Genomic DNA, 20848 nt, shown 5'->3' on the forward strand with positions numbered 1-20848 from the left:
ATGCACAGTGGCTGCCTCTGGGCAAGTTCTAGGCATTATGTTCTAGGCACTTAGGAAGTCTCCCAGTGTGTTTTGGCTTCTTTCCATGCACTAAGGTTGTGTCCTGAAGTTCTACACACTGATCCAATTTCTACATTCTCCCTAAGAAAAGAAGCATGTTTTCAAAGCCCTAACACACACATACCATCAAAATCACTGCAGTCTAACTTATCTTTCCCTACATCCATTTTCATTACTCTGTGTTTAGTTCTTTTTCACCTTAAATTCACAAATTCTACTATTTCCTAATAATTTGCAAATTATCCACACTCAGATCACGTGTCCTCAGCCCCTGTGGCCACAGCCTGTGTTTATGTTTACTGAACTTGATGCTGATACCAAAGTTTTACACACTCAAGTTAGACTAATCCAATCTAATACCTTACTGGTACTGAAACTGGCACTCTCCTCATTTTCAGTTGCATCTGCTCACTCTGGTTCTTGTCCAGCTTTAGCACTCATCTAATCCCTTGGAGAGCTGATTCAGCTCATTAAACCAGCAGAAAATAGATTTGTTGTTGTTTGGGCTTTTTTGATGGGCTACTTTTCCTGCAGCGACAGATAAAAACACTTAGCCCATTTCACCTAATTGCAGTCTCATGCTGGCTTACATCAGTTTGAATCGATCTGAATTAGAGCTGCCGTCTTCATCTCTTCACCCTCACCTCCACAACTGTGCCCCCTCCTTGGTACCATCACTCCCACTCCTGCTAATGGACGGCAAGCCAGCCAACCAGGTCATAACCCACCGTATTCCCACTCACTAGAGCTTCACCTCAGACATGCAGGCATACCTCTCAAGTATAGTCTGTTCCCTAGACAGCGTTTGTATTCAGCAGTTTGTGTACAGTAAATACTTTTGATTGTGTTACTGTCTGCCATATCATAAACTGATTATGTATAGAAGCTCCCAATAAGCAGAAAACATCACGTTCTGAGGTGATGGCAGAAGAGGAAGTACAATGCTTCTGAGTGATTATTCTTTCTCACATGATTTTAGGCCTTTACAGAACTACTCTCATGATTTTATTCTTCTAAGCTTTTCACAATCAAACATTAATATTGAGTTGTATTCATTTTTCACAGTCCATTAATTTAATCTCATACCCTTTTACACAAACATATTCTAAGGCTGCACTGTTTCTCACAGATATTTTGGGGTTTGCTCTTTTTGATACAGACAGGGTGCAAAGTCATGCAGGCAATGGCTCCCTTATTTCCTATACACAGCCCAGAAGCAGAAGTTTTCTTTAGTCTAACACCAATAATGTAACTGAGTCTAAGCGTGTGCTTTGCTCTCTTCTCAGCGAACAAACTGTTTCCTTACAGCTTCATTTGCAACATACAAAATGCATTATTAGGCTTTCTGTGCACTCAAGCTGAGGGCCATCCCATATTTCTCATTAGAAGCTACACTTCAATTTCACAACCAATTATAACACTTTGGGGTGTTATCATTAGCATCACTCATGCCCTTTTATGTTACCGAAGAGAGAAAATCAAACCAAGACAGAATTCTTCATTTATATTTCTATGCCTTTTAGACAAAGAGCACTTACTAAAATCTGTCAGGGTTGGTTTAACTTGCACACTGTTTGCCACATTCAACACTTTGCTGTTCTGTTTCAATGACCAGATGTACCAGGTGACAATACAACTCCCAGAGATACCATAAGCCCCAAAATAACATTCAGAACAGCTTTTTATGTGCCATAAAATGTAAAAGCTACAGCTAAGACCACTTTCAGCACACAGTGTATGAAAATAGTTCTCATGATCCTTATCAGCCAGAGCTTGCAATCTAAACAGACACAGGAAATATTATCCTCGTACTCAGAAGGCATAGAAATATTAAGCATAGTTAACACGGACAAATTACATTGGTAATTTTTCAAAGATGCTCAGAGTAATAAAGCAAACTGGAGCTTCCAATTCCCAAGTCGTACCCCACCCACAGTCCCCATGTCAAGCTTTCTTAGGTAGAAAAGCATCCACTTCTTGAATAGTATGAAAACCTTTTCCATAATGCAATGCTGCTTGCCTTATCATTAAGCCCTATGAAATACAGTGACCTCCTCTTCTCTGTCACACTTGCCATGCAAGGGAAAAAGAAGATCAGAAATCATCTGTCTGCAAATGCCGTTTCAAATTATGGGTTTGAAAGAAATGAACAGTGTTGTGTCCAGCACAGTTGGCATACTGCGCAAATCCTAAATCAAAGAGGAAAGAAAGATCCACTTCTACTGAGATAGTCCTTAATGCTGCCAGCAGTCCTGAAGGACAATGGAGTACTCTCACTTACTGAACTAAACTGGCCTGTTTTACCATTACCAAAGGTCCAGTATGCAGTCCAGCAGGAGGTTTTGAATATGGCATACACCAACAAGCAACCACAGACTACTGGCAGGTAAAACACATTTGCAAATCCAAATCATTTATTGCTATTTTTAGACTGTTCTGACACACTGCCTTCAGTGCCCTGATACCAAACTTCAGTACAGGTTCTGTCTGTCCTACATGTCTTCATTTCAGTCAGTTTTGACCTACTTTGTCCAAGTCACACATGGCAAACTCATTCTCTACAAGTAGTTTTTTATCCACTGCAACCCACAGAAAGAAGAGAACTTGCCGACTCTTCAGTTCACAGCCGGATTTTGCAATACTGTGAATTCTCTTTGCCAACCATACAAAGGCATTTTCTAATTTCATTACTTTAGAATATCTTGCCTTGAAATTTACAGTGTATTTTTCAAGGTTCTCTTTCTGTGTCTTCTCTGTTGCACATGATGGCTCAGATTTACAGTCTGGAAATGTTTTCCAGATCAAAAGAATGTCTGCCTATTCAGGTACAGCAGTTACCCAATTACAACTTCTGTGGAGACCTTTGATTCCTTATTTTACAGTTCTGAGGCCATTCTCCCCTGGCCAATGTTACAGTCTTGCTAGAAAATTGGTTGGATTCTATGTTGTATTCTTTAAGCTGGGGCTATAGTACATACAGAAATTTAGGTTAGATATAAGGAAGAAATTCTTTGCTTTGAGGGTATTGGGACAGTGGCACAGGGTGCACAAAGAAGCTGTGGTTGCCCCACCCCTGGCAGTGTTCAAGGCCAGGTTGGATGGGGCTTGTAGCAGCCTGGTGGGGTGTGAGGCATCCCTGCCCATGGTAGAGAGTTGGCACTGGATGCTCTTAATGTCCTTTCCAACCCAAACCATTCTCTTATTTTATGATTTTTATTTAGGCTGCACTACTTTTTGTAGGGTACCACAAACCCAGAATGATAGCTCTTCACAGTTAGCAATTATGCATCATTCCTAAAGGTTGGCAGCTTGACGTCTGCTTTGCCAAACAAGTTCCATCCATACTATGGTAATTCACTTTTGGGGACACTGGTATCTCCGCTGGAGCCAGCCTGCATTAAGCTGAGCTTATCTTTGGGCCAGCTATCACCCACTCACTGCACGCATTCTGATTCATTCAGTCACACCATTATGTATCATGAAAATGTACTCCAACAGTGTGACTAAATTTTAAATCATAACAATTCTATAAGAAGGACCTGGACCAGAGGCAGAGAATGTTTCTCTCAGAGACAATGTCTATTTTTGATCTCAAAGCAGTACCTAATGTTTATGGAAAAAACATGATTTTTTTATGTCTGAGAAAATATACAAATTTGAGAATCCTGAAGCATTATGAGGTCCAAGGTCTAGATACATACTGCAGATTTATTCTCACTCCCTAAAGGGGCAGACATCCTCTGAGAAACAGCAGCAGTACTGACAGGACAAGATGTACATCATACTTTTACAGATCCTTAATCTGAACAGTTAGAAGGTGAAGAACCCACAGCAAGATCCAGGGCAAGAAGTCAGCATATACATAAGCAGAAATTACTTCTTTGTAACTTTGGCTCAGTCCATAACCACTGAGAAAAACCCCAAGTCCCTTCTATTGCAAACAGCAATCCCAATATTTATGATTGGGAAAGTCTGTGCAGACATAAACATTCTCACTGCTCTGTAATTGAAGTTCCACCAGTTGTTCCCACACTTCAGCCCATACCAAACCCTGAATTGACCGAAGGATGTGCCCTCATTGGTGTAACTGAGCAGAAAGGCAGCAAACACCTTTCATAGAAAGCTGCTGGCTCTCAGCTGTTCAATGGCTCAGCCCTAGAAAAGTTGATGATATTGACATTAAGCTGCTCACCATCTGTTTCCTTAGACACATTCAAATATTATAAGTGTAACTTGAGTCAATCCTACACTCATTCATTCACACAGACTACCTGGCTTTATGTGGTTTCCTCACAAGTCAGGAAAGATTTAGTCCCTTCCATACTCATCATGAAGAAAATAATGTAATGCAATCTACTTACCGAAGGATTTCCTTCCGAGTGAAGAATGTGCAATCCTGTTAAAAACCAAAAAGTATTATTGTACTAGAGAAATAGTGAAAAACAATCCTGCAAATAATCACTTGTCAACCTTTTGGAAGCAAACTCAGATCTGGTAGAAAAACATTAAAGATTGTATTTGTGTACCATCTGCTTTGGACTCAGAAACAATATATACTGTAAAATAACTGAAATATCCTAAGGACAAGGCTATCAGTAAAAATATATTGTTAATGTGAAACTTTAGGAGAAAAATAAAACATAAACCCAACAGGCTGCTGAAGTACTTCTCCACTGTGGAATGACTAGACCAGAAGCAAAAATAAACCAAAAAGTAACGTACATGCCAAAAACATTCAATAAATGGATCTAGAAAGCTACAAGTAACAAACAGGTAAAGGAAACTATCTTCTACCTTGGAGTATTCCTCTATTAAAGACACTTGATTAATAATAAAAATAATGTACTGATTTATTAGTTATTAACTCTTTTTGCTAACAGTGACTTTGCACTGTGGTCATTCTGGCGAAGGCTGCAAACTCCCCAAGTCAGAAACATGGATAAAAGGAAAGGCCCTGCTCCAAACAGCAGGCAAACTGTCCAGCCTCTCCCTGTGTATCAACAGAAATTGAAATAACTTACTAGAATGCAAAGTAGAGCTGGTTGAACTTGAAAGAGGAGCTTACAGGCATTAACTTGCATTCTAAATGGCTCTGTGGTGGGACTGCATTTACACTGGTTTAATATTTATGAGCATCTGGGGTTTGCTTGAACAATTCACATACTTCACAGAAGAACCATAATATGAGCAGCAAAACAGTTTGCATTCGTGTATTTCTGTATCAGTCACACAACCAGTTATATATTCAGGTGCTGTAAGGAATAATAATCAGTCCTATCTCATTAACATATTCCCTAATCTCCACTATTTTACCCAATATATATTTAGGGCATATTGTGCCCTGCATTTGACGCTAGGAACGCTGGCAGCAAGGATATATTTATTGGATGGCCAGTTTAGAACATTGTTCAGGTCATAAATTCAGAGAATATGCATCTTCTTGTCTTAGAACTAGTGGCTGGTGTGGGTGTATATATGTATATATATGTGTGGGTGTATATATGTATATATATGTGTGTGTATGGAGCAACAACTAAACCACAAAATTCTTCTTGACTGTCCACTTCTCTCACAGGCCCATCTGATGTGACAAGACATTTGCCTAAGGATTCAGCTCTTGGTACTTTTCCTCCCTCAATGTAAATACATTTAAAATATCAAAAAATACCATATAAGACAACATCAGACTTCAGAAGTTGTACATACAAGTAGTATGACTCCCCTAGTCTGCTCTTCAGTCAACTAGTGAAAAAGCATTTCTGTCCTAAGCTGATCATCATTCTGGCTAAATGCCTGTTTCTTCCAAGAAGGGGAAAAGGAAGTGATCACAGCTAGCTGAAGCAGTCAAGCAGCTTGTCTCAGGCACCCAGCTATGCTATCAGTCCTGCATGGTATCAATTATTGAATCTGCTTGCTCTCCTCCATATAACGTGGCAGGAGAAGCAGCTCCTCCTTCAGTGTATTGTGTAGCAGAATAGCATTACAAGGCATAATAGGAAGCACCTTGAGAGCTGCTGACACCGATGTCACATTGTCTGGAACTGCACAAAGTGAAATAGGAGCCAGCTGGTTAAGTTTTCATTAATTCCAAGCACATGCAACACTTACAGGCAAACTGTCACTTAAGGATGCTTCACTTACTAAGTAAAGGCAGGTGCAATCTCACAAATAATTGTCATGCCCTCAGCAGCAATCATCCTGTAATTATATAGGCTTGAGAAAACACTGTTACTTAACTAGGAAGCTGACAGGGAATTGATATGCAAATGGAGATAAAGATGAAAAAGACAAGTTATCCTTTGCCTTCCAGAAATGGTGACAAAATGCCATTGGAAGACACAGGAAGGGGGCAAAGTGTAAACCTGTTATGCTCAAGATCCACAGAATTTGGTTTTAATCTGAATAATTCTTTGACAAACACTATTGTCTGAGGGTTTTTTTTTTAATCAAACATTTTTTTTTACTAATATAATCCAAAACCCACTGATACCAGAAACCTTTATAACACAAGTAGTTGCAAGTATTTGTCTAACCACTGTTACTGACTGCCGTGCTCCAGTTATGTTTGCCCATTACATGGAACTGTGTGTCAGGGACGACGGGATGCCAAAAAAAATAGTACAGTGATTTCACAGACCACTTGCAGAGATCTTAAAGCTATTCAGGGTCAGAGCACCACAAATTAATTGTGACCTGGCCTATACTTTCGATCCACAGCAAAGTTACAGACACCACTCAAGAAACACTTTTCCATTAAGAAGCCTGTCTGATCTCCAATGGGTAATGTGAAAGCCACAGCTCCAAGCGATATCTGAAAGGGAAGTCCAGCCATCCCTCTTGCTTCTCCCAGTTTATTATTTCTGCCTTTTCCTTTATTCAGACTTCACACCAGTGAGTAGTATAACTGCATCAGAGAATGCCAAAGGAAAGAACTAATGTGTTTGGAAACTAACCTAGCAAAATGGACTCATTTCCAGCTTGGACCATTTCTTTTTAGTGGCTTAGAACGTAGCATCGGTAGTGCTGGTAACAAGAGATGAAGCTAAGACAAATATCTACTGGTGGCAGGAAATAGAGAGGTGCAGGACTGCCCTAAGTCGGATTAATGTTGTGATGGAAGAAGGGTCTAAATAACATAATTACATTTTATAGTTGATGGAACTCAGCAGTTTAATTCCAGTTTAATTAAAGACTTTTGGGGAAAGAAACATGGAGGTGAATCATCCAATTTTCTTCTGGCTCCTTCATTCATACAGAAAATACACATTGGTGGACAAAAACTAGAAAACTAACATGTACAATTAACTACCTCATGGGCAAAGGTGGATCCTGGGAAGTATTTACCATTTATGCATGCAATGACATTCATCTTCTTTCAAGCCAGAGATATCATGGACAAAAAAAGCAAAAAGCAGACATTTTCTATTATATGGACTGTGTTTGAATTTGTTATGACCTTAAAAATCAACTTATCTATTCTGTCTGGACCCTAAAGCCACTGGGAATCCTGCTAGAAAAGTACGAACTAAATACTGAAAAACACAAACATGTTACCAGAGTTTCCATAACCCTTATCAATTCAAGATTCCTGGCAAGAATTTATCTGGACAATCACTGCTTTTTATTTCTAATGCTATACAATGGCCTGAAAAACTTATGCTACCAGGAGGCTCCTTGTGGGTTTTAGGTTATAGAGAATAGAGCTTCACCTTGAAAGATCATCTCCTGCAGCCCCTGAGAAAATACATGCTCTTTTCTAAGATCAACCATCCCCACTCAGTCTGCCTTGTACCCTTAATAATCAAGTTAATTACAAGTCTGACAAAGGATCACTGCTGTTTTTTTGGAGGTAAGATACCACTTAAACCCATCTGCAATTGCCCACTTAACTTCCTTATGTTTAGCAAAGTGAATAAAACAAAGCAAACAGAAAAATTCCCATTGATTTCAGTGAGCTCATCAGCTTATATAATGGGACTTGGTTCTCAAATTTGGCATTTAAGTGCTTAACTGCCTCTTAAAATACTTTGCAGAGAAAGAGACAGACGGCTGGTGTATTCAGGTGCCATGGGTGCCTTTGCTCTTGGCTCATAATGTGACTTTCTGCAAGTCACTCAATGTTACTTGTAAAGTAGGGTTAATGGTGTCTGCTCTTCAAATTTACTTTATAAAAGAGCAGAATGTACATGCTGTTAGAGTTTTATTCTTTGATTTCCCATGTCAGATGAATGCAGGTTTTGGACAAAACAGGAACAGAGTGAAATGGTGGCCCACTACCTTTTCCACTAGTCTGCAAGACTAGATTGCAGACTCCTAGCTCAGTTCTGCTCTACGTTTAGTTCTACAGAGATTTAAACAACAACAACAAAGAATTAGAGATAACTGGGCTGAGAATGCTGATACTTAACTTCATGTACAGTGTGCATATACAGGGTAACAGGAGGTATGGCTCCAGAATCAGAACACATTCATTTGTGCTGTTGGATAGATTGCCAGTTCCAGATCACAGCATAAGCATGCAGTCTGTGAATGGCAGCAGAATCAAAGATTATCGCTTAGCACTTCTGAAAGCCAGTATCGGTGTGCATATTTTCAATAAAACTAATTTCACATAGATAAGAACAACACTTCTCTGCAGAAAACAAGAAAAACAGGAAAAAGTAACAGTAGAAGGAAAGACTAGCAGTGCTCGAGTATGCAAAGCTCTGTGAAATAATATTTCTTAAACCCATTAGATGCATATTTCTTCTCTAAGACAATACTTCTCTATTCTGCCTTTTATACATAATGTTTCGTAAGGGCAGGTTTATTCTGATCCTGCAACAGCTCCATTGGAAAGCTTTATAAATAAGGAAATAATATAAAACAGTCAGCAACACAAAAAATAACTTTAAAGCAGAAAAACAGTCTCAAACAAAAGCCAGCAACCCACAGATAAAGTAAACCAATGACTAATAGGAATATCCTCAAGGCAAGACAGATTACATCCATATAGCTACCTGACTGAGCAGTTTTAAAGAAATAAGTACTGAAGACTGCAGCATTTTAAATGTTAATATCTTAAATACATAGAGTCATGGAATAGTTTGGGTTGGAAGGGTCTTCTAATCTAACCCCTCCATGCAATGAGCAGGGACATCTTCAACCAGATCAGGTTGCCCAGAACTACCTCCAGGCTAGCCCTGAAGTTCTCCAGGGATGGTGCATCCACTGCCTGTCTGGGCAATGTGCCAATATTTATTGGTCTCATTGTAAAGAATTTTCTCTCCATGTCCACCTTGAATCTCCCCTCTTTTAGTTAAAAAGCATCACTCCATATCCTATTGCAACAGGCCCTGCTAAAAAGTCTTTGCTTCTGTGATCACTCTGAAGATATAAATAAAGAGTCACTGGATATCAGTGAGACTAACACCAGCCTTTAAATCTCATAGCTGTGCAAGTTCTTTAGTGAATCCAGATTTGAACACTAAAAAAAAAAAAAATCCTAATAGTTAGTATTCAGTAATAGTACTGGTGTAGGGACTTCTATCTTAAAAAATAATGCTGGTTGCATCAGAGTGTCAATGGAAATAACATCCAGCCTATCTTTAGTTGTAATCATATACATTTTACAACTACAGCTAGAACAACTAACAGACCCACTGAGTCTTAGGAGACAAAATCTGCAGCTATAAGGAGCCAGTTTGTATATTTATACTGCCACATGGGAGGAAAGAGTTGGAGGTTAGCAGGTCTGTGGAAGAAGCAAACTGTCAACAAATGTAATTTTGCTCTCTATATATACATCAGGTGGTAACATGAAACCAAAACCTGACTAAAGAACAGTTGCACACAAATCTTGTTCCATTATTATGCCGATTACATTTGCACATTAACAGTAATACTCTATCAAACTGAAAAGTATGTTTTACAGGAGATCCTGGGGAACCTATGATGAACACACTTTCTGTATTCTTGTGAAGGGTTCATTTTCACCAAAGATCCTGATTGAGTCAAGCACAGCTTTTTAAAATCAAAAGATAACTTGATGACCTAGTTTCACTTTATAAGGGGCATGTCTTGATAGATCATAACCTAATTTGTTTTATCTAGTATTGCATAATTCTCATGAAATGCAGTTGAATCCCACTTTGACTAGAATTTTAGTACAAGGAAAACAGTTAGCTCTGCCATAGACAAATCCTTGTGTAAAAAAAGCAAGTCATTATTTCATATAGTATCCTTTATTCCAGTACTGCCTAGAAGACAGCCTGGGTAAACATCAGCTTGTTTTGAGGGTCCATTAAATAGCAGAGAGGACTTAATCCCACAAATGAACAAATACAAAAAGAAACACCTTGAAATAAACCCAGTAATATCTGATATAAAATATTTATGCTCTACATTCTCTAGGTTCTGCCTATTAGGAAAAAAAATACAACCAAATTTATGTAAAATGCAGACCACTTATTTGAGTAACCCCAGAAAAGGGGCAGAGTTTGATCAAACAATGGAGGGGTTTATCCATAGCCCAGGCACAGCTTCTGTGCATTTCCTACTCAATGGAATTGCTTCTCAGTGAGAAATGCAGTGCACTGAGGCCAGCGTACAGCTCTGCTGCACTGTATTGCCTCAAGTATCTCTAAAGAGCATTGCTCAAAGCACCCTAAAACACCTGTTCGTTTTCTTTACTTGTTATGAGACTTGACCTCCAAAACCCTGACCACTGTCTAAAGATAATTTCTTTTAAAAGCTTAATTTTAAGATGTTCTTTGATTGCAATGAAATACATTGGTTTTGCTGATTAAAACTTAACCTCTTCCCCAGCCAGACCTTGGCTAGATTTTGCAAAAAACAAGTAAAACTGACCCACAAAGACAAACCAAACCACACCAACAAATAGTCATGTACTCTAAAGGCATGAAAGTCACAAGTCCCCAGTAGAATTCATTTCCTGCATTTCCTAACTTTTAAAATGAGGTGAAGCTCAGTGAGGAAACCAAAGCTTACAAAAGCCTGATTTCCAAATACTTCACTAAACTTACGAAAACGTAAGGAGCTGCCAACTAGAACACTATCTTAGTAACAGATAATATGATCTTAATAACAGGTGACATGCCAAGGTGTTCAGAGATCTGCAGCTTTCCAGTCCTTAATTTGCCTCTATTTCAAATAAAAGAAGCTAAGAGGTTTAATATTATCAATTCCTACTACACCTTTTACAGTTTCAACTGGCCACCCATCACCAGTCATAATGAAGAGTATTAAAAACACTTGTTTACTAAAGAAATCAAGGTAATCTTGTGGGTGACCAGCTTTACAATTATTTAATTTAAACGTAAAGGTTCTGCTAATGAGTGCCTCTTCTATATGATAGTTTACATGCAAAAACAGTTTATGCGTAGACATCTCAGAAAGTTTAAGACAAATCAAATCAGGCTATTCTATTTATTTAATATCATATTAATAATTGGATATTTATGCAAGTTAGCTCTTCAAGCAGGTGGTTTGTCTGCAGCTTGATCTTTACTCCTGAAAAACCAATGCTTTCATATGGTTTTATGATACTTTAAGCACACAAACTTCTCAATTCTCCATCGCAGCATCTCCTATGGATCAAGAGCTTAAACCATCATGCATTAAAAGAATAAAATAATAAAAATGTCATTACTAAAGTGGTGTTTAGGTGCTATAAGCTCAGAGCAATTTGCGTTGAAGACAGAAATGGTAGAAGTTACACCCAGGTAATACAACGGCCAGAAATACATTCCAATAAAGAAATGTTAATTCTAACCATGAGGTGAGTGAAGTTTTGAAGAGGCTTCTAACAGAAACTGTGGGGAAGTCAAGAAAACTCAAACAACTATATTACAAAAACAGATGGAGTCAACTGTTTTGCTTCTGCCAGCCTGATACTATGGATTCTGTAGCCCTGAGTAATATTGTGAAGAGAACAGCACTAACTTATAGACATACAAATGCCTGGTTCTCAGATGCTGGTACATAGTGTTTGGTTCAGAGGACCTGGCAACTCAACTGCTGGGTCAAGAAGTTAAAAACCTGCATTTTAAACGTTATGGAACCATTACCTCATTCTCCCTTTTTCTATTCTGAAGTAATTCCACAAATGGGAAAAAGCCATCTAAGACAGAAAACTCCAAGTCAAACAGCTCCATTTGTACTACAGCAACCACACAGTGCCTCAGAAAGCAGGAGAGGGGAGAGCTCTGTGTGTCAATGGCTACAGCAGTGAGCCCAGGATCCCTGCATTAAGATACTGTATGAGGAGTTATGCAGGAACTAATGGATCAGAGGCTAATCACCCTCCAACTGAAGTCTTGACCTGACTGTTCACAGCATGAGGCTAATATTCCTTCCTAACAAATTCTAGAGGTTTTGTCCTCAAACTTCTTATCTTTTTGTACTTACCATACATAACAAGTGATACTACTATTAAAAAATTACCTATCACTATAGTAATGAACTACAAGTCTGCCTGTAACAGAGAAATCCCATAGGCTAACTCAATCCACCAGACCTAACTGCTGCCAGGCTTTGAGATCAATTACCCAGCATATGAAAGGCAGGGGCTGCAAAAGCCATTAGGGAAAGGCAATTTCTACATGAAGAGTAGTGAATTAGGGATGACATTTCAGCTTTTGCATTTGCCAGTTTATGGCAAGAAGATAACATTAATTACATTTGGATTTTGTTTTGTCTCACTGCAGTTGTGCTCTGTTCTGTGTTCAGTTTCGTTGTTAGTAGGAAGACAGACACTGGTATTTTACAGATCTTTGATTTCTCTCTTGCCTATCTAGCAGGGATGTAAAAAAAAAAAAAAAACAACAAAAAAGCTTTTTTGGATCTTAGACCACCAAGTCTAAGACTGTTAACATAATATATTACAGTGTCAGACTGCTGGTGAGGGTGACATGTGCTACTGAGTGGAAATTAAAGAAGCTCCATTTTTTTTTATTTCCTACAACAGCAAGAAAAAGGATGGGCATTTAATAAAAGCATTTAATTTATGACTTATTTTCAGCATGGGATGACATTTTAAAGCATTTTAGTAAATAACCCTAGCCTGACTCTCTGTGGCTAAATAACTACACCTGTGAGAAGTCCATGTTAGCAGTTAACTCTGAAGAAAATTGGTATTTAAAATCAGTTTCTACTTCAAGGGCTTGAGCCACAGATCCTGCAGGTAATAAAGTTATTTACTTCTGTGTGCACTGGATCTGTCCCTTCATTATCAGAAGTTAAACTAAACCTTGATTTCCTGAACTGTTAGCTCTATGTTTATTGCTTCACATAAGAGAACAGAGCAGTGCAGCCAGCCCTGTCAAGCTGCCTCCTCCTTCAGCGCACTCCATTCCATAGATTGCCTCACCGTATTTTCAGAAACTTATTCAAGACACCCACTGTGCAGCAAGATTCCTGCAACCCATCTCAGTCAGATCTGTGGTGTGCCGAAACATGACTGAAAACTGGCAATTATTACTTTTTTTTACCCTATGAAAAATCCAGTTGATGTGACTTGAAGTAAATAAAGTACCACCAAAATGATACGCCTGGACATAAATGAATACTTTTTTTTATAAGGTAAGAAACTGTCACCCAGGAATGGATGCAAACAGAAGGATACTATCATTAAGCATGTTTCTAGGACTTATCCTTCGGAGAAGTTAATTTAGACAACACCTTCCTCCCCTCACCCCTATGGTCAGCAAAGGCATCAGGAGAGAAAAAGAGGTTACTGCTACACTTTCTTCTCTACAAAAGACTCAGTAGAAAGATTCTACTAAAACCTCACATTTCCAAGCTGATCAGTCTTTTTATCCTGCTTCCTAGTCTAGACACTGAGGATTTGACTCCTTTCTCTGTATACAGAGAAGGGAATTAAACTGAGTATATTCAACAACCCTGCCTTAGAATACTGTTCCAGTTGCTGGAAGAACAGTAGAATACATGCGTGCAGGCTAAAAATGAAGTTTTCATTTATTTTTGGAAAAAACACCCCTACCCACCGAACGAACAAGACCCAAAGCTACAAACATATGAAGATTACTCCTTCCCTGCCCCTAACGCAAACTGAGATATCTTACCTGGTAGGCATCTAGCTGTTCATCAGTAAATATCGTTTGCTTATTACCCATCTTAAATGAGGAGTTCTTCCTCTAAGCAAATACATCACATCAGAAGTAGTTGTATTCCTCTGTATTGTAGGCATTTAGGGCATGTATACTCCTTGAGAGTGCTGAAAAAAATCCCAAAGCCTGCATTGAAGTGGTTTTGGCTGTACCTGTCCAATGAGGAAGGACGCAGGATCAGGAAATCTTTGCAAAGGCTTGACTTGAGTGTGCCAGGAATGAAAGTGTTAAAATCACATGCAGGTGTCACCCAAAAGCAGGGATGCCATTCTCCATTCTCCCCCCTTTTTCAGATGCTTTCCTGAGAGGCATACAGAGCTTTTAAACCATAAACCCCGAGGAGCCAGTACTAGAAGAAATCAGCTCTCTATTGCCTCAGTTCACACTCCCTTGTTCACTTCAGGGCTCTCCTGCTCGGCACCTTCACGTTTCAGAGCAGCTTTGCGTCACCCAGTGCCCTCGGCAGCGCAGTCGTATTACATGCACACAGAGCAAACCTAGTAACTAGCAAAATGGATTAGCAAAGAGAAGGTTTCTGCAGCTGCTCTCCCCACAGATAAAAGCACGTCCTTGTCAGTGCTTGGATCTAACCTGAACGCAGCTGCTGATGTTAAACACAGCTGGAAGGCGGCTCAAAGCGTCCAGAGCATCCCCACATCATGCGGCGGGGGCTCCACACTAAACGCTTATCTACATTGCGGTTATAAAGAGCCCTGACTATCAGTGATGTGAGCTCACTACCATAAGTGCTAAACTCCCAGGTACACCAGCGAATGCAAGCATTTCTTCTCACGTTAAATAAATATATTGAAAAAAAAATCCGGAGGATTAAAGTAGTTTAAACAGACACTAATCTGACTCCTTAGGCTCAAACAAGCAGAGCTGGAAGGAGAAAAGGCTGTGACTGCAGCCTAAAGCAAAGGTAAAAGGTACCGCTAGAGGGCACAGTGTATTTCAACTATTACAACCCTGATTCCAGATTTCCGGGGAAATCTTAAAAATAAAAGAAATAAAAGAACATGTAAGAGATGCAGACAGACACAATGAATAGTTATCGAACATCTGCAGAAGGATAAGCTCTTATAATAACAGGAGAAAGAAGGCTGAGCGGGAAAGAATGGAAACAGGGAGGAAAGGTGTGCTGGAGTCAGTTTCTTTGAACTGCTCGCTTCGCGTTTGTGCACTCAGAACAGGAGAGTGAAACTCTTCCTACGTATGTATTCCTATGTACAGCCCTGCCAATGGCCATGATCCCCTCAGCAAGTTAGCGTCTCTAATAAAAACACCTTGTCCTTTTTCGTACAGCTTCTAATGATCCTGACCAACAGCATTGGGTAAACAGCAATTCAATTTGCCTTCACACATAAGAACACAGAACAAGCATTTAAAAATAATACTGAAAGTAACTCTATTGTATACAAACTAAAAACTGCCCTATGAGGTGTTGGGTATGTACTCAAAACCTCCTGTGAAGTGCTGAACCACAGACTGATGCAAGAGCCAACTTCTTTAGATTGTAACATTTAGAAATGCAGATTTGATTCAATGCAAACCAACTGTGCCCTAAGCAACAAAACCACAAGGTATTACCATAGACACAGAATAAAGGGCTTGGGATAAGAATGCTTTCACCAAGGCAAATTAGCAATAAGCAGACATCAGCATTTTAACAGTGAAAGAAATTGATTCTACCAGTAGAATATACCACAGGACAATTTCAGAATAATTTGAGATTAAAAGCTTTTGCAGTTCTGAAAGTTCATACACGTCCTCAGCTCTAAATGAGCTTTATCACTGGCTTTGGAGGTTACTGATCTAATGAAGCGTGCTTCCTATCTACTATCTGGTGGTACTGAAAGGCAAGAGCTAGCAGCTGTTCTCAGTGAGACCAGACCAATACTTAGCCAAGTGGTCTGATGAAATAGCACTCCCTTCACAGCCACCTAATTCAAGCTGCCTGTCTATGAAATCAGATTAAATATAAATGGCCAAATTATCTTTAATGCCATTATACAGAAGTGAATTGACACCAGGGGTGCATTGGGCTCCATATCTTTTAATCAGGAAAACTGGTATGGCTAAAAGAGCTAATTGCTTTAAAAGAGTTAGAAGTTCTTGCTTTAAAAGAAAGACTCAGGTTACAAAAGGAACTGCACCAACTGGGTTGATGGACAGAAAATAAAGTGTTTCTTAAAGTTTTCTTTCCACACTCTGGAGAGTATCTTTTATTAGTAAATAAAATTTAAGTGTCTAAATTTTTAATAAGAGGATTAAAATACCGATTGCTGAGGGTTTCACTATACTAGCTAGCTCTTCTCAAACATGCTATAATGGTAACTATTTCACTGCAAAATTGTATTACTATAATAACTGGGTAAATATTAAAGACAGTATAATATAAACTCTTTTTCACTCCTTTCTGTTTGTATGTATCAAAGATCAGATAATCTTTCAGTTTTCTCTTTTTTACTTCTTCTATCTGTTCGTATTTATCAAAGATCAGTTTTATTTGCTGGTTGGGTGTTAAGCAATATTTACTACCGGTGTAAGCTGCTGCAACAAATCAATACTTTTCTGTGTGCACAGCAAGACCTGACCTTAATGCTGTCAACCTTCTATCACATTTGACTGTGTTTCAATTTCTCTAAACTGTTTCCCAAAGCAAGTGATTTTAAGCTATTAGCAACACATAGCACAGGGCATCTTGCAGTGACTAAGTCTGCTAAGGAGGACTGTACACAATAGTCTTGCCATTATACTGTCCATTATACCAGAGAACATGGTAAAGTAGTCACTGTTCATCTGCTTTAACAGTTTAATTCATGGAGCAAAGATCTGCAACCGACCACATACACCAGATTTGGTATTTTATGGCAAGATGTCCATCAGCTGCAATGGCTCAACACTGACCTAAGGCTGCACTCTAAACTTGTTTCCACAGCCACAGCTCAGGGAGTGGGACAAATCATGCCAGCACCTCAATGCAGTGCCCTGTTCTGAACTGTTGCTAGCCATGGCTCCAGGTGACTTTGATTTATTAGCAGAGGTGTAAGTGCAATAACTTCCAACAGACAGGTTGGAGGTTATTAAATTAAATTGCCTCTGTGAATTATCCAGTGAGAATTTGACTGTGCTTTAAGTATGGAAGCTCTGATTCCTCATCAAAGGGGGACCAAGCTACTATGAACAGAGGTCACTTCACCTGTTAGTGATTGGATCCATGCAGAGTTTTAACAATAAAGTCGCTTATCTACTGCCTTCACTGCTCAAATTGGTTTGCTGCAACTTTTAACTGGGGAAAAAAGAACCTGCAAGATTTCTTGCCCATTACCCAAAAAAAAAAAAAAAAAAAAAAAAATCTGATTTTTCTCCCCCACAGGTGTTTCCTGGCAGGTTAGCTCTATATAAAGATTTGCTCTGTTAGCAAAAAGAACAGTTTTGACCTAGAAGGGCTGCCTGCACATTTATTCTGTTGCTATTTTCTGGGAATCATTAAGGCCCCCTTCTACTGCAAGCATAAGTAACAGTGATCACTACTTGCACTGATTACAAAGCAGAAGCTCTGTCTTCCACTGACACTGGAAATTCCTCCTGAGACTTTGGGGCTTATTTTATTTACTTGAAAGATTTCACAATTCTGTTTGCTCACAGGTAAATGAAGAGTAATAATGTTCACCCTATTAGGTGCTGCGGAGCTAAAGTAATTAAAATGCTTGTGAGTTCCTTAAATAAAGATGCTACACAGCTTAATAACATTACCATTGTAATATGCTACACCAAGTGTCACAATTTGCCTCTTATTTAATAGTTACTGCAAACTATAAATACAAGATCGACTGTAAATACGCCGTTACAAAGTACAAATCCTAAAGTAAGTGAAAAAGACAGTTTGATGCTACTGCAGTACATAAGAAAGTTGCTTTTCCAGCACACATGCAACAGGAGAATGCTTAAACCCCACTAGACTTGTCTGAAGTGCTGGGCTGTAAGAGAATGCTTCATGGGACCAAGCCCTGCCTTAGAAATGACTACACAAAGCTGGAAGAAGAGGCAAAACTCATAGCCCTCAAGCACATGAAAGATGGAGACTATCTGCCTTAACTACATTTGTTATTAGGATTCAAACCTTCCTGTAGAGAGTTTTCAGTGCTAAAGCAAACAAACAGAAATTGTGCTAAATTTATTGTCTTTATAATGTTATCCCTCTTGCTTAATAAAATATGTAATTAAAATATAGTATCTTAGAAGATGGAGGTTTCTGACTGCATTTCATTAAGCCTAATTTGAAGTTAAAAAATAACTTTTTTAAGATGCTTTATAAAAGATAATGCTTTGCATCGGGGACAAAAAAAAAAAAAGAAAAAGATGGTTTCCTACACAGACTGAATGGAATGTGATTTATTTCCTCATATGGAGTCTCAATACAGCAATCACCAGGGGAAAGAAACTACTATTACTTCTATATAGTCATCTATTTCCAGGCAAAATAACTACTGCATTGTTCAGCCCTTCTCTGAACAGATTCAAACTAGCTACTGCTAGTGGGATAGTATTGTACTATTATTATGGTAGCACTTGTAAGACATAGATCAGAAACCTGCTGCAGCAGGTGTTAATATATGTAAAATAGAATTTCTTCCCTCCACTCAATTTACAACCTAAGAGTAAATCCAGATACAGAGTAAATGCAGATACAGCCAGGAAATAGCAGGAATGCACTGTTCAGCTTAGTATAGCACATAATCGACTTAACATCCATGCAGTCCTTTGGTAAGCATCATGGCTAAAGAAACAACAATTATTAAGAAAGGAGTAGAGCAGATGTATACATATAGTGAGAAGCAGTACAGTTAAAACATTAAACATTCAGCCTACTGTGTCCTAGAAACATCGTAGGTCAATCCAAGGTAGGAGCAACCCTCAATTTACAAAAGGGGAGTTAAAAAAGCAGAGAACGGTATGTGTATACTGTGGAAATCAAAACATACATGTAATAGGCTGTACCAACAGAGGAAAAATTGTGAGGCACTCTGGTGCTCTGTCACTAAAAAACAAGAAAAAAAAAAGGCAAGTGACCCCCCCAGAAAATAGGGGCTACTAATGCTGTATATTGTCAAATATCAGTTCTGAGAACTTCTACTCACACTTTAAAGACAATAGCAATCTGAACACACAGTCTTAGTCCTTAGTTTTCAAGCACATACAGGACAGAGATAAGGAAGTGGAGGTAAGACATATATAGGTAAGAGGTAAGTAAATGGAAAAGCTGCAAGTAATCTGATGACTCTATCACCAAAACCTGGCATTAAATTATACTGAGAACCTGAAGCTTTATGTTGCCAAAGCATAAGAAAGCAAAGTTAGTTTTGGTTTTCTTTTAAATTGTCTTTTAAGCTTAAACTTCCAGGAGATATTAGACTCATACTCTATATTACCCTTTGCAGCCACTGAGTTTAGAAATCCAGTCTGGATTTTGTAATCAAAGCTGAGAGCCTAATTTATAGCTGTAACTGTTTGAATTGATAATGAAACAGTTGACATAAATTGAGTGAAGAAGATTGGAAGGAATGGCAACACTGTTACTCAGACAGCAGAGCCTACCACATCACTGTCTGAGCAAACCATACGGAAGGTGGAACTATTACCACAATTTCACCGGTACGAAAGTCTTTTAGAAGTCAGATGAAGCGATTATTCCCATAGGTAAGAGCTCAGACTGCCCTGGTTCTAGCTTGGTGCTTTAGTCTCAAGTACATAGAATCAGACTGATCTGTGTTGGAAGGGAACCATCCAACCCAATCATCCAGTTCCAACCCCTGCCACAGGCAGGGACCCCTTCCACTAGAGCAGCTTGCTCCAAGCCCCTGTATCCAGCCTGGCCTTGAACACTGCCAGGGATGGGGCAGCCACAGCTTCTCTGGGCACCCTGTGCCAGCGCCTCAGCACTCACAGGGAAGAGCTTCTGCCTAAGAGCTCATCTTAGTCTCCCCTCTAGCAAGTTAAAGCCATTCCCCTTGGCCTGTCCTTGCAGGCCCTTGTCCAAAGCCCCTCTCCAAGGGATATAACACATTCCAAGCTCCCTTACCACCCTCAAGCACACAGAACAAGGATTCCATGAATGCTTGAAGTAGGGCTTCAAGGCCGCACTCTACCGCTGTGCCTTGGCACCCGGGAAGGCACTCTGCACGGCCCGAGGTCTCCCGCCGCCACAGCCTCGGCGGAGCCTGCAGCTGACACACAGTCAGCAACGTGCTTAACAAATAACGAGACAAGACCCAAATTTTGTATTGCCCCTACGCCAACAGCTTTGGGTTTGACACTTTAAAGTGCATGGGTTGCTTCATTTTATTTAATCTGCTGCAACAAATACCTGAGACTGTTGCTTTTTAATGACAACCGCTCCTTCCCATAAACGGCCCAGTTCTAGAAGCTAAGATTTTATAGTACCAAACGCTTCAGAACCGCTTTGGAACGCCGATATGCAGATGCCATAATGGTACCTCCTCAGACACGCACCGGGCTCCCCACAGCGCCTCAGGCGCCACCGAGAGCGGCGGCTCTCCGGCAACATCCCCTCCAGCCGGGCCGGGCAGGGCCGCGGTACCTCAGCGGGGCACGGGAACGCAGGCTCCCCTCAACCGAAAGGGGAACAGGAGGAA

General features: G+C 39.6%; 1 protein-coding gene across 7 annotated transcripts in view; it reads right to left on the bottom strand.

Annotated features, from left to right (window-relative positions):
- The window catches only part of CIB2 (calcium and integrin binding family member 2), a 44864-nt gene extending 24062 nt beyond the window's left edge, over positions 1–20802 (bottom strand). The window contains exons 1-2 of one of the 7 annotated variants that reach the window (XM_061347610.1): positions 20706–20802; positions 4422–4456 (exon numbers count right to left, since the gene is read on the bottom strand). In XM_061347610.1, the coding sequence (XP_061203594.1) occupies positions 4422–4456; positions 20706–20760 (90 nt within the window). In that variant the 5' untranslated portion in view covers positions 20761–20802. Of the gene's footprint in view, positions 1–4421; positions 4457–14144; positions 15299–20559 lie in introns of those variants that run through there. The other 6 variants (XM_061347606.1, XM_061347605.1, XM_061347607.1 and 3 more) reach the window with 6 other exon arrangements.
- Positions 20803–20848: the final 46 nt, after the last annotated feature.

This window comes from Neopsephotus bourkii, unplaced genomic scaffold, assembly GCF_033783945.1.
Source record: "Neopsephotus bourkii isolate Nb327-2 ecotype Australia unplaced genomic scaffold, CSIRO-AGI_Nbou_v1 NB_318, whole genome shotgun sequence".
Lineage (NCBI taxonomy): Eukaryota > Metazoa > Chordata > Aves > Psittaciformes > Psittacidae > Neopsephotus > Neopsephotus bourkii.